This window comes from Artibeus jamaicensis, unplaced genomic scaffold, assembly GCF_021234435.1.
Source record: "Artibeus jamaicensis isolate MK-2021 breed Jamaican fruit bat unplaced genomic scaffold, CSHL_Jam_final contig_519, whole genome shotgun sequence".
Lineage (NCBI taxonomy): Eukaryota > Metazoa > Chordata > Mammalia > Chiroptera > Phyllostomidae > Artibeus > Artibeus jamaicensis.
Window position 1 is genome coordinate 39515496 of NW_026521871.1, and position 15403 is coordinate 39530898.

Sequence of the window (15403 nt, forward strand, 5' to 3'; positions counted from 1 at the left end):
CTTCCCTGTCCTCCAACAGGAAAGTGTACAAATAACAGCATATGCATACCACAGAACATCTCGGAGAGTCAAAAAGATCTCTGAGACATAACAGTAAATGAAAAACACCAAGGAGCCCAGGATGCATGGGATGATAAGTATTATGTAAACCCACACAACTTAAACTACTTTTCTCTCTCTTTTTTACTGTTGTTCAAGTACAGTCATCTCGATTCCCCCCTCCCCATCCCACCCATCCCCACCTCCCACCCTTGAATCCATCTTCCTTTGGCTTTGTCCATGTGTCCTTTATACATGTTCTTTTTTTAATGATTTTTTATTTATTTTTTATTGATTATGCCATTACATTTGTTCTATTTCCCCCCTCCATTCCCCTCCACCCTACACACCCCTCCCCTACCAGCCCCCCTTTAGTTCATGAACACGTCTCAAGTTCTTTAGATTCTGTATTTCCCCTACTATTCTTACCCTCCCCCCATCTATTTTCTATCTATTGTTTACGCTTATTTTATGTACCTTCTCCCCCCTTCTCCTTCTCTCACTCCCCTGTTGCTAACCCTCCACATGATTTTCATTTCTATGGTTCACTCCTGATCTAGCTGTCCTCTTAATTTGCTTTTGTTTTAGGTGTGGTTGTTGATAACTTTGAGTTTTTGCTGTCCTTTCACTGTTCATCTTTTTTATCTTCTTTTTCTTAGATAAGTCCCTTTAACATTCCATATAATAAGGGCTTAGTGATGATGAACTCCTTGAATTCGATCTTATCTGAGAAGCACTTCATCTGTCCTTCCATTCTAAATGAAAACTTTGCTGGATAGAGCAATCTTCATTGTAGGTCTTTGGTTTTCATGACTTGGACTACTTCTTTCCAGCCCCTTCTTGCCTGTTAGGTCTCTTTTGAGAAATCTGCTGACAGTCTGATGGGAACTCCTTTGTAGGTGACAGTCCCCTTATCTCTTGCTGCTTCTAGAATTCTCTCCTTCATTTTAATCTTGGCTAATGTAATGATGATGTGCCTTGCTGTGTTCCTTCTTGGGTCCAACTTCTTTGGGACTCTCTGAGCTTCCTGGATTTCCTGGAAGTCTATTTCCTTTGACAGAATGGGAAAATTCTCCTTTATTATTTGTTCAAATAGGTTTTCCACTCGTGACTATTCCTCTTCCCCTTCTGGTACCCCTATAATTCGAATGTTGGAGCGTTTAAAGATGTCCTGGAGGTTCCTAAGCCTCTCCTCATTTTTTTGAATTCTTGTTTCTTCATCCTTTTCTATTTGATCATTTTTTCCTCTTTCTGGTTCACTCCTCTGATCTGAGTCTCAGTTTCCTTTCCATTACTATTGGTTTCCTGTGCATTACCATTTATTTCAATTAATTTAGCCTTCATATGTTCCTCTAATTTGTGACTAAAATCAACCAGTTCTGTAAGCATCCTGATCACCAGTGTTTTGAACTGTGCATCTGAAAGTTTGGCTATTTCTTCATTGCTTAGATTTATTGGCTCTGGGGCTCTGAGTTGTTCTTGAGCCATGTTTTGATCTGTTTGTGCCTGTTACATATGACGAGCAGAGCCTTAGTTGTTTACCAGGGTGGGGCCACCCAGGTCGCTGGGTTGTGACACTGTATGTGGGGGCGGAGTCAGAGAGGGAGCAGTGGTGGTCCTCTCCGCTCACCCAGTCGGTCCCACCGCTCGCCCCCGCCTGTTTAGCTGAACGGAAATGTGCCAGCCCACCGACCTGCGCCCGTGCGGTCTCAATGCTCGCCTCTTCACTGGTTTATCTGCATGCAAATGCTCCACTGACAGCAGACAGCCAGCCGCGCCTCTTCCCTATGTCTGCCCTTGCTAGCCAGCACCTGGGATCCGCGCCCTTGGCTGCCAGCAAACCACCCCAGTTGGGGATCTTTTTGGCCAACCTGCTCTGCTGCTGGCTTCGCCCCTCTTACGGGTTTAGCTGAGCATTTTATTGTTTTTGGACTCTGTATTGTCGATTTTCTGTGTGGTTTGGTTGCGTTTATTGTTGTTAAAACTTTGTTCTTTTTAGATATGGTTGTGAGCGGACAGAAGGTGTTTCCACCTACGCCTCCATCTTGGCGGAAGTCCCCCTTTATACATGTTCCTTGATGGCCTTTACCCCCGCTGTTATCCCCTCCTACCTCCCCTCTGGTTACTGTCAGTTTTTTTCTTTATTTCAATGTCTCTGGTTATATTTTGCTTGCTTGTTTGTTTGTTTACTAGGTTCCACTTATAGGTGAGATCATATGGTATTTAAACTATTTTTACAGATAACTTGAAATGAGTGTAAATATACAGAACAAGATGAAAAGGAACATATCACAAGATAACAGCTGTTATCTACGGAAGAGGACTGATTGGCAGGGAGAATTTAGCTTTCCCTGTGTAACATGAAAGTTTTCCAACAAAAAGATAGTCATGACTGTTAGATTAAACATGAACTTCTAGAAACACAGTACTGTCATCATCATTCTCCTCTGAGTCCTCACAACAGCCAGAAAAGAAACAACTGCATAGAAATGCGAAGTCAAATGCTTAAGCTGGACTGATTTAATAACTAAAATCCTAAGACCGTTAATGATAACAATAACTTAGTTACTGGTAGAAGGATATGGAAAGCATTGTTCAGAGCCATTTACATGTGATATCTCATTTATTTCTTAAAACTGTCATTCCTATTTGATTTTCAAATGAAGAAATTGAGGCAGAGAGTTACTTGCTCAGTGAGGCATAATAGTGGCATAAATGAATTTGCACCCAGGCAGCTGGCTTCAAAAATCTACATTCTTAATTAGTAAATAATGTCTTTGTATTAATTGAGGTGAACCAATGGTCTAATCACATGAATTAATAATGCATATGGTTTCTGTCAGATTCACATCAAAATTCACTAATAATGCCATCGTATATTCCATGGACTCAAGTTCTACTATACCTAAAAAAACTCACCTACCAATAATAATGATTAAACTGTGAAATATTCATGTAAAAAGTTTTTTAATGTTAATAAACATGTCTACTAGCTATATGCAATAAAGTTACGCTGTTACTGTATTCCTTAAAAATCCAAATACAAATAGGTTAGATATTCACAATGTATACAGCAAAAGGCACCATTTCATGTTTCCGTTTATTTAGCAATGCTGCCTTTTTAGCAATGAATGGTTATATAAAGCCATACCTTTATCCAATTTTCTAGCTTGAGATAACTTTTCTTGAGATCTCTTTTTTAGCTCTTGGACTGGAATGCAAGCTAACGCTTTCTCCTGGAGAACAGGATTCTCATAGACCAGCACATGCTGAAGGTTGGCCTGAAGCACTTTTAGAATGACTGGACCAGCAGTAACCTAACAGGGAAAAAAACACTGAAATTAGTTTTTCTTCATATGCTACAAAAATAATATATGCTACAAAACAGTGGTTCTATGATGTCATAAAGAGGAACGTATGGATTTACTGAGATAATTATGCTCAAAACCTTTACAAAATCAGCATTAGGAGACTGCTTTTTCCCTCTGAGTGTTATCACTGAGAATATATTTAAACAGGGGTATGGTAAGTTCTTGTCCACAAGCTCGGATCAAGACAATGCTCTGTGCAACGCATGTGACAGCCCTTTCCACTTCAAACTCCTGTAAGTATTATAAATTTTTTAAACTCTATTCAGCATTCGCAAAGGAGAGTACTACTCTTAAAGAGGAAAGGCAAATACAAATAGAATAAAGGAAGAAATCACAGCAATATGCCTTCCAGAGGGAGTGGTTATGAAAACTAAAAAAAAAAAAGGTCTCAAAATAATCCCTAAGACAAGGGAACCACAGAATCCCCAGAGCAGGAAGGGGCCTTGGAGTAAGCATGAGGGAGCTGGGACTGGGCCCTGCAGCAGGAACACCTAGACATTTGTACCCCTTCACCCTGTCAGTCCCTGTCAACAAAGGATGTACCTCTGAACAGTGCTGGAGGATGGTTAGATTCCTAAAAGGAAAGAGGAGTGTCCAAGCTAAGAATAGTTACTTCTGGCACAGTCCACTTAAACAAAACAAAAATAGAAAAAAGAAAAAGAAGCCAAGAAAGCAAGAACATAGATAATACAAAATAAAATGTAAGAAATAAGTTTCAACATGTTAGTTATTACAGTAAGTACGAATGAGTTAAATGTGTGTATTAAAAGGTAGAGATAGATTAATGAAAAAGTAAAAGCCATTGCCAAATACTTACTTCAACGTCAGGCACTGTACTGAGCACTGGGGATGGGTGCACAAGACAGACAGGCTCGCTTTACAGTTTAAGGGGCTGGGGGGAGGCACTGAACAGGAATGACAGAGGTACCACATTAAGTCAAAAATAAAAGAGACCAAAAGACACAAGGACATTATCCTCACAAAGTAGTCTGTGAATACAGAAACAAACACTGATACAATATTTATTTATTCGAATATTTAATGACCTTTTATTATTTGCAAAGTACTGGGGATATAATGGTATAGACAATTTATTCATAGGTATGATAAGAATTACAAAGCAAATAATGAGGATAGTGAGACTTTTCAAAGGGGTTCTGACCCTAGAATTCCATCACTATATATTTGTCATAAAATATAAAGGATGAGAAGCAGCTAGTACGTAGGGGAAGAAAAAGACCAGAGCGGCGTGTAGGTAGATGGGGAGCATGTGTGTAGGTGATGTGCTTAGTATAACATGAAGCATCAGAGAGAAGATCAGAGCACAGAGAACTAAGGGGACAATGGCAGAAAGAGAAGGCTGAGAATGGAGTTGGGCTGGTGAGAAGCTAGATTTCTCCCACCTCTTTCCACTGTAATGGGAAACTATGAAAGAGGCTTAAGCAAGGGAGTAAAACAATCAGATCAGCGTTTTCACAATGTAGTGTGGAGAAGCAGGTATAAGAAGACCCGACGGGAAGGACTGCAGAACTCTTGAGAGAGCTGGCAGCTTAAATGGGGGAGGCAGAAAAGCGAATGGATATAAAAAGAACTCAGGAAACAGAATCAACAAGTCTTGGTGACTGAACTGTGGGGCCAGGGGCCCTTTAGAAAAGTAGAAAAGCACATAGGAATGATCCACAGATTTTTGATATGAACAAGGGGGGGGCAACAGTTGAACTACTTGAACTACTCACAGTAGGAGAAAAACCAGAAAATGATCGACTGAGGGGAAAACTATGTATGCAGATAAAAAATGACCTGAAGAAAAGTCCATGCCATTTAGCAGCAGGAAGCTTATCAAGGATCTTAGTGAGAAGTTTTGTGTTAGTAAGAGACGGACCTGTCTGAGTGGTGCCCCAAAGCGGGCCATGTGCACCCAAAGGAGCTGCCCGAAATGGTCCACTGGGACGTGAACAGAGAGTATTAGAACTTGTGCTCACACTATTTTCTGTACAGAAGGTAAAGCACTGTTATAATGACATTTAATACTTTGATTAATAGGGCTCCCTCTCAGGCTAGAGAAACTATCCCGAGGGAGGAAAGGACTGGTAGAGCAGAGAACATGGGAAGGTTCACCCCTGCTTCCATTCTCACAGTGTTTCAAACTTTTGCAGTTTAAATGTGCCTGGTTAAGAGGATTTACAGATCATATGATGTAGTTTTAACTAAATTAACCTTCAACCTGGCCTAAAAAAAAAGAATACAAAGACCTGTAGGCACTGATGCTGATACTGATAATGCAAGGACATGTAAACAGGAAAACTGCAGGGCTAACACATCTTCTGCTGTTTTAGTATGAGCCCTTCAACAGCTATATTTTAAAGCAAAAAAAAAAATCAAAAATCTACTGAGATTTTACAAAGATAGCCCCCAAATTCAAAATTATCAAGAGTACTTAAAATATAGATTCATGTCCAACATTTGTTAATGATAGTCAATACATTTTTAAAAAATTCTAAACACTTTCCACTTTTAACCTCCTCTTTACATTGTTTATAATATACACAGTGAGTATATTGGCATAAAAGTATATGTATATAATTTATAAACAAATGCAGATTGAGATGATATGCTCAATCATTTCGCTGACAGAGCACATAACATGAACACCTGCTAGGGAGCACATGAGATGCAGTGATGAGTGCAGTGGACTCAGCTCCTAAAATTCACCGTGCAGAGGAAATGAGGAGAACAGGACACGCAGAATCCAGGGGTGTTTGTGTGCTGGCTTGCTTCTGACATATGAGAGCTTATAGAAAAGGTTCTTAAACGTTACTCTGCTTGTGAAAAATGCAGAGTCCCAAGTTCTCCCACTCCCTTTCTGGTTCAGCTGGTCTGGGTTATGTCCAGGAATCTGAACGTCCAAGTTATTCTGATGCCAATCGTCCAACTTTCGATGAAAATGCCTCAAAACAAGGTTTAAATGCCATTGAGAAGAATTTTCAAGAAAAGAAGAGATTCAAGACTGGGCACAGTCCACGTGAGATCCCAGAGGGAACGTAAGAGAGGGGATAAAGGCACAGAAAAGGTCCTGGCCTTTAAGAACAGACGCATTTCCTGCGTTAACAGAAGGGATGATGAATTCAACAGATGACCGAAGGAACCTGAATGATTTGCTGATAAGAAATCCGGGGTATTCATAACCCGGGGGAAATACGCTCCTTTACTAGAACCGTTACAGAAACATTACAAAGAAGTTTCCATTTTTATTTGAAAGAATTCTTATAAAAATGAGGCATTTACTATGGCATCGTTTTTTTCCTTAAGTGCAGATTTTCACTTACCAAGAGGGTAAGAATGCATCCAGGGAATTTTTATTTTCAATTTAATACTTTCAGTCTGAAAATTAACTCATTCATTGTGGTTTTTAAAGGCAGACAAACAATCTTGAACAATAACACTTATTTTCTTGCCTTATTTCTTTATATATTAATTGGCACAACTCCAGAAAAAAGTTAAGTCATAAAAATAGAAGTTTGCTGATTGCATGGCAATTACAGCAGCTGCACAGCCATGTACATAAGGCAGCAGTTAATGGCTTCAGAGTTAGTTATTTGTAATAAAAACGGAAGTTTAAAATGTGAAATCTGTATCTTTTAAATCAAAAAGATTTTTTCTTCACTAACATACTTGATTTCAATTATTTTGGTTTCTAATGTGAGATATATTTAAGATTTTTTATAAGAAAAAGTACAATGTGTATATTTTGTCAAATCATACAACCAGCAGAAGTGGATTAGCAAATTCACTTCTTTAGTAAAGAACCAATGTTCCACATTCTACCAGCCCTCTTTCTACAAGCCTTTGCACTTTTGTGGCTTTTAAATTTAGCACTTGTTTTACACACAAAAGTTCTGTATTTTAATGATAGTTTAAATCAATTTGTGATTTCAAAAAATGTATTTCTTTTTAAGATTTCATCTATTCATTTTTAGACAGAGGGGAAGGGAGGGAGAAAAACACCAATGTACAAGAGACAGACTGATCCCTTGCCTTCCACACACCTGCAACCAGGACCTTTTCACAACCCGGCCCATAACCCAGGCACATGCCCTGACCAGGAATTAAACTGGTGACCCTTCTGTTAGCAGGCTAGCATTCAATCCACTGAGCTATACCAGCCAGGTCTCAATAAACTTATTTCTTACAAAACCCCCTTTTTCTATTTATAAAAGTAATAAATGTGGCAAAAACTATTTCAGAAAATATTGAATGGTATAAAAATATGAAATCACCTATAATTTCACCACTCAGAGTCTGTGTATAGCTTTCCAGACCTGCTAAAAATAAACATTTATTTTTGTGCATTTTTCCTACGAAAACTGAATTATACACATACATACAACATGTGAGTTTAACTTTGGAATTCTGAGTTTACCTTTTTTCCCACATAATAATTCTGTGTCAAAATAGACCCCATCATCATTTATAATGAATGCAAAAAAATGCTGATTTAAGGATGTGTCTTGTAATTTAAGTAATCTCCTACTGAAAGGTATGTAGGTATATTTTACCTTCAAAAATAGTAGGTTTACAAACAAGAAATTGGACATTGAAATCTTCTGTCCAAAGAGATTTCTTCTCTTATAAAGATCATATAGAGACCCAGACTAGGATGATGTCTTGTAAGATTAGTTAAAAAATTAAATCATTTTATTTACCATGATCTAAAAACTATTATTTTTATAATTGCAATGAAATACTCTCAAAAATTATTTTAACTTTTCCTCTTTTGTTTCTGATATTATTTATTTGGGCCCCCTCTCTTTTTTTCTTGATGAGTCTGGTTAACTTTTTGTTAATTTTGTTTATCTTTTCGACTGAGGCACAAAGAAATATTCTTATAAGGGTTAATTCCCCATGAAAATAAGTTTAGAAACCACTCAACAAGAATTATAAAAGAGAACAGTAACTGTCTCTTCTTCTACCAGCTCCTACCACTATTTTTATTTTTGTAAAAAAGTGTGTATGTGTATATGTATATTTTCCAACAAGAGAGAGAGAGAGGAAGGGGGAGAAAAAGAAACATCAATGTGAGAGAAACAACTGTTTGCCTCCTGCATGTGTCTCAATTGGGGACTGAACCTGCAACCCAGGTATGTGCCCTGACCAGGGATCGAACCCACAACCTTTTGGTATTCAGGACAACACTCCAACCAACTGAGCCACACTGGCTGGGCTTTTCTTTATTTTTTTTAAAAGACAAGCTTTAGGCCTTCCCAGCTCTACAGAAAGGAACGACTGCCAATCATTTGCTTACCAGGGAGGTGAGGTTAAAATCCATGGAGTTATTCAGCTGGAGAAAATTGAGAGTAGATTTAATAACTGACTCTATATAAAGTTCTGTTATATGGAGAATAATGACAAGGTGTTTTACAAAGTTAAAGGAAGACTATGAGTTTAAGCTGGCTACTGATAAATTACAATAGAAAATCATGAACATTTTTCTGACAGTGAACACTGAGAGAATACTTAAGGACCTACATCAAAGGGATTTTTGTACAAAGGACAATTTCCTGTTAAAGGAGATCACTCAGGTGTATCAAGAATACCTGTAAGAGGCCCTGACCGGTGTAGCTCAGTGGATTGAGTGCAGGCCTGCAAAATAAAAAATCAAGGTTCGATTCCCAGTTAGGGCACATGCCTGGGTTGCAGGCCAGTTCCCAGCAGGGGACTCACGAGAGGCAACCATATATTGATATTTCTCTCCTTCCCATCTAAAGATAAATAAATAAAATCTATTAAAAAATACTTGTAAGACAACAGCAGTTGGATTTCAGTTCTGGGGAAGTATACATCTGTTTATGCTAATGACTAAGCCTCATTAACTGCTAGCACCACTCTCAGTAGATTAATATTTATTTACCTTAAACCTAAAGAAGCCAAATTTTTCACTGAATTTAGGCAATGAGAATGCTTAGCTGCTAGCATTAACGACTCCCACGGTGAACGGCTGCAGGTGAAATTCAGGTCAGAAGTACCGATGCAGTAAAGGAAATCGGTCTGACGTCTCTACCACCGGCCAGTGAGTTCGTCACTTCGTTCTAGGTTCTGTGCTAATTTGTATAACTGATTTAAGTGAAGGTACATTTACAAATAGTAAACAAAACTTAGCCTCAGAAGCAATAAACCACAAGATTTAAAAGTATAAATAAAATAGAGCCATTTCCCTCCTTTTTGTTACAAATTTTACAGTTTTTTAGAGTTGGGAAAATGTGCACATATTAGAATTATGACTAGCTAGGATAAAAATTCAGGAATAAGTCATGATGTATTTAAATACACTCGCTGTTTTGACACTTTGGAAGAAGTCAAGGTTGAACTGGGACATTACCATTGACGCTGACGGTGGACTCGATGGCTGCACCTCGCTGCTCCCCGCATGCTGGGCTAAACCACTGGGGTTTGACAACTGTGTTATAGGAAGCTGGGTACTGGAACTGGCTGCCGGTTGCTGAGATAATTCTACTTTGTGGCTCTTATTTGACCCATCCAATCTGCTATTTCTCTCTGTGGCAATGAGGTCACGAATTTTTTGCAGCTGCTCCACTGAAGCTTTTTTAGGAAAGATAAGATGTGTTTCTCCCTGGAATTTGTAAAATTAGAAAAAAAATTAATCTTTGTTTTATACTAACAGTCATTCTTAGATATAGGGTCTGGCACAAATAACACCCCTTTCTTATTTCACAATCTTTTATCACAAAAACATAAATAATAATAACAATATCACAACCAAGCACACCATATGACATTTTAGGTGACATGTTCAAACTAAAACTAGAAATTATTGCACCTGTTATTATTGCCCTACCAACCACACTCAAGCAGGTGTTACTTGTGCCAGACCCTGAATATGTGTGTGTATAAATAAATGAAGCCAATACTATAAAACACATTATATAAAAATCATTGTTTTCTCATCATATAGTACTTCTAAAATATACAGTTAAAGGTAATGCCTAACATAAACCAGAAAATTAAGAAAATTTGTTTTCTTGTTAGCATATGATGCTGAATCTTTTATTAGTTCAAAGAACCTTTAGGAAAATATTTATATTTTAGGAATAGTCAGAAAGCCTCATGAATTGGAAACATGTAATTCCTCTGTAATGGTATATGATAGTATTATTTTCTGTGAAATTCCCTATAAAATAATGATAAAAGAGATACAGCAGACTTCACCAAGATGGAGGCATAGGTGGAAACACTGTGCTTTCTTGCACAACCAAGTTAAAAAAAACAAACGAAGTTTTAGAAACAAAAAACACAGCCAAACCACAGAAAATTGAACTATACCAAAGTCCAACAACAACAAACCGTTCAGCCACACCGGGTCAAGAGGGGCAGAGCCAGCAGCAGAGGGGGGTCAAGCAGGAAAGACACCCCAACCCAGGCATGCAGCCGAGGGCAGATCCCAGGTGTGGGGTCTCAACGGGCGGACCCATTGAAGGCACAAGGCGGCAGGCTGACTGCGGTCACACATTCAGGCCCAGGCAGATAAACCAGTGAACAAGCAAGCAGTGAGACAGACCGATCATGCCTAAGCAGCAGAAAGCAGCAGAGGGGACCGCCAGTGCCCCTCCCTGATCCCCGCCCCCACATACAGCGTCACGAACCAGCAACCTGGGTAGTTCTGCCCTGGTGAATACCTAAGGCTCCCCTCCTCATACGTAACAGGCTCCAACAGACCAAAACATGGCTCAAGAACTCAAACCCCCGGAGCCGATAACTCTAAGCGACCAAGAAATTGCCAACCTCTCAGATGCACAGTTCAAAACTCTGCTAATCAGGATGCTCACAGAACTGGTTGATTTTGGTCACAAATTAGATGAAAAAATGAAGGCTACACTAAGTGAAATGAAGGGAAATGCACAGAGAACCAACAGTGATGGAAAGGAAACTGGGACTCAAATCAAGGGAGTGGACCAGAAGGAAGAAAAAAATGACCAAACAGAAAAATATGAAGAAACAAGAATTCAAAAAAAATGAGGAGAGGCTTAGGAACTTCCAGGACATCTTTAAACACTCCAACATCTGAATTACAGGGGTACCAGAAGGGGAAAAGGAACAGCCACAAGTGGAAACCTTATTTGAACAAATAATAAAGGAGAATTTCCCCAATCTGGCAAAGGAAATAGACTTCCAGGAAACTCAGGAAGCTCAGAGAGTCCTAAAGAAGTTGGACCCAAGAAGGAACACACCAAGGCACATCATAATTACATTAGCCAAGATTAAAATGAAGGAGAGAATCCTAGAAGCAGCAAGAGATAAGGGGACTGTCACCTACAAAGGAGTTCCCAAAAGACTGTCAGCAGATTTCTCAAAAGAGACCTTACAGGAAAGAAGGGGCTGGAAAGAAGTATTCCAAGTCATGAAATCCAAAGACCTACAATTAAGATTGCTCTATCCAGCAAAGCTTTCATTTAAAATGGAAGGGCAGATGAAGTGCTTCTCAGATAAGATCAAATTCAAGGAGTTCATCATCACCAAGCCCTTATTATATGAAATGTTAAAGGGACTTATCTAAGAAAAAGAAGATAAAAAAGATGAACAGTGAAAGGACAGCCAACTCACAGTTATTAACAACCACACTTAAAAGCAAACTAAGAGGACAGCTAGATCAGGATCAGAACCATAGAAATGAAGATCACATGGAAGGTTAGCAACAGGGGAGTGGGAGAAGGAGAAGGGGGGAGAAGGTACAGCAAATAAGTAGCATAGATGGTAGGTATAAAACAGATGGGGGGAGGGCAAGAATAGCATGGGAAATATAGAATCTAAAGAACTTGAGACATGTGATCATAAACTAAAGGGGGGGAGAATGGAGGGGGAGGGGGTGTGCAGGGTAGAGGGGAATGAAGGGGGGAAATAGAACAACTGTAATGGCATAATCAATAAAATATATTTAAAAAAAAGAGATACAGCCAAACAAAACGATCACTGGTCACATAAAACCAACAAGAAGTTACATAATAACTTTTTAATCTTTCGAACCCAAGTCTTTAGAGAACAGCTACATGATTAGAAGTCTGTATATAGGGGTCACTAATTCTAGCCAGATGACAAAAAGTACATCGTGGTCAATTCTAAACTATGGATAGTTAACAGTAATACTTGTCCCAAGGACTAGAGAAATAAGAGCTGACATACATTAGTTTAATAAGAGCATATGTCTTTGTTCCAAACAAAAGAAAATACCAAACAACAGAAGTCCAATTCTTTATGGAGTGATTCATTTCATAAATACCCATAGTGTAATTAGAGTGCTTTGAAATATAATAAACATTCTAACAAAGCTCACAATGTAAAACAGTAAAGTACAAAATGAGAAAGAAGGTTAAGTGCAAACATAATCAGTTTGCCAGGTGGTGAGAAGCAGCAGTATTACAACAGTAATTCCACCAACTACAAATGAGAGAAAACATTTGTTAAAATCTCACTAGGTAGACTGTAGATTATAAGCATTTAAATTAAACTCCATAACTGAGAACAATCTTACTTTCCTTGTGACGGCAGACCTAGAAGAATCAACTGACCAAGGTGTTACTCAATAATGATGTGAAAACCAGTCCCACAAGAATACTTTTTAAAAAGCTGAAAGAGGCCGGCAAGCTCCACACAATACTCATAATAGCTCCAAAAAAAGACTATTTCCATTTACTGTGTTTACGTGTTCTGGTCATGTGCTAAGTACTTTATATACATTATCTCAAGCAATCCTCACAACCAGCCTGAAAGAGAGGCATTAGGTTAATTTCCACTTTCTATATAAAAATACAAAGGCTCTGAGAAGTTAAATAACCTGCTGGATGCTACAGAATTGTTAGAGTAAGGATTCGAACTCCATGATCTTAATCATTAGGCTATAACTGACTTCAGCTTCGACTGCACAGAGACCAAAAACCACACATTTGCACAGGTGGAAGGCTGAGTAAAAAGAGACTGTTTCTACAGTTGCGATGACTGCCTGCCTGGTAACTGGCCCAGATTAGAACAGTGACTTTTCCAACATTAGAAGGGACCACCTCATATCTATGATGAGTGTGGAAGAGAAACTGGACGTCTGGTTTACAGGCAAACACAGAGGGCTCTGATCTCATGCTGTTGTTAGAGGAGGAATACTGAGGAAGAGAGCTAACGCCACGGACAGTGATGTAAAACAGCACGGCAAACATTATGCCTCGGACCCTCCGTCAGAGATGCCCCCCAATAAGACAGAAATGCTGCTGCTGCTTGCCTCCCCTCCATTCTTTTCAGGACCAGTTCTAATAGAACATGATTATGGCCAAAGTGTCTATAGCAAAGAAATTTTATCAACGGCACTATATTTTCATTAAAGAAAAAATTAAAGGCTTAATGTACTCCATCCAGTAACATTTTAAGACACCAGAGAGAATTCTAGTATTTTAATAAACCTATGTTTCTCAATGCTTTTTTGCTGAGATAATTCTCTTTGTCAGATGTTAAGGAAATCTGGCCCTGCCTGCCTGCTGAATGCCGTCATTAATATCTTCCAGTTACCAAGACAACCCAAACTGCCCTCCTCCAATGCTTCACCCAACTGAGGTGAGGACGGGGGCTCGGGTGGAGGGTGGGTGTCGTTCCTGGTGAGAACCAGTCCACTAAGGTGGCCTGATGAGTCACATATCCGTTTGGATCTCAGTCTTTCTCAATCTTCTCAGACTTTTCACAAAAAAGAATGCAGACTCAGAGACAAGTGATCCCCGAAATGCCCAAAATTTTAACACACAGCTGAAAATTTCAGGGTAGGGCTTAGATTCCTACCTCCTCTCAAAGCCCTCCAAGTTTCTTTCAGTGGTAGAGTTCAGTTGCAGCTCCACTGGTTCCTCCTGCAACCTGGACACGCTGAAACATTCACTTCAGACAGGTTCCAAGGTGTCAAGTCCAAAGCCAGCCCAAAACTGTAAGTTTGATTTAGTCTTCCCATAACCTGATAATCTCCTCTCAAATTGTGACTCCATTTGTGTCAAATATTACTACAAGTTTCAAGCTGGCTTGTTACCTGGCACTGGTGTGATCAACCTGGTTTGCTTGAGGCTGAGGGGTTTTCTCGAAAGTGGGACATTTGTGTTGAAACCACAATAGTTGCAGACAAACTCTGATGGTTGGTCACCCCACCTGGCACTCAAATTAGTTGCTGAATGAGAGCAAATCCGATTCCACTGAATGTCTGACACTTCAACAATGAGAAATCAGTACAGTCTCCAGTTGTCATTCAATTTTTTGTCATTTGACTCAAAAATCTGCATTTCCTTAAACAAATTCAGTAATGGCCCCAATTTTCCTTTTCTATAGTTTTAAAATCTCTGTTTAGTTGACACCATAATTTATACCTCCAGCTTAACCTCTCCTGTTCAGTTATAGATTCTTATATCTAACTACCTACTTGGCATCTCTACTTGAATATTTAGTAGCATATCAGTGACAATTATACAAAATAGGCAGTGATTTATCCCTTGCTATCTTCGACTCTTAGAGATTTCTCATTCTCAAATTATATTTCCACTCACTTTGTTTCTTAAACCAAAACCTAGAAGTCATCTTGATTTCTTCTTTTCCCTTACGCCCCATATCCAGTTCACCAGCAAGTCCTACAGATTCCGTTTCAAAAAGAAGTCTGGATCCTGCCACTTCTCCCCAATCTGCCCTGCTGCCAGGCTCAATCCAACAATGTCCGCTGCCTGCCTGAAAGCACCAGCACTGATCCAGGAGCGGGCAGCACAGGGAACAAAATGGACAGAAGGCCCTGCCCTCCTGGACCTCTCGCCAACCACTGCCACTTCTCACGCAGGCTGATACAGCAAACGTTCTAACTGCTCTCCCTGCTTTACACCCCTTGCCTCCATCCCAGAACATCCAGAACATTATCTTTACAACAGCTAACATAATCTTTAAAAACATTCTTTGCTTAAATCCTTCCGATGGCTTCT

General features: G+C 39.3%; 1 protein-coding gene across 4 annotated transcripts in view; it reads right to left on the minus strand.

Annotated features, from left to right (window-relative positions):
- Positions 1–15403, minus strand: part of NGLY1 (N-glycanase 1) — a 47496-nt gene that overhangs the window by 22621 nt on the left and 9472 nt on the right. For all 4 annotated transcript variants that reach the window (XM_053669179.1, XM_053669180.1, XM_037144010.2 and 1 more), the window contains exons 3-4: positions 9787–10038; positions 3191–3356 (exon numbers count right to left, since the gene is read on the minus strand). In XM_053669179.1, the coding sequence (XP_053525154.1) occupies positions 3191–3356; positions 9787–10038 (418 nt within the window). The remainder of the gene's footprint in view (positions 1–3190; positions 3357–9786; positions 10039–15403) is intronic.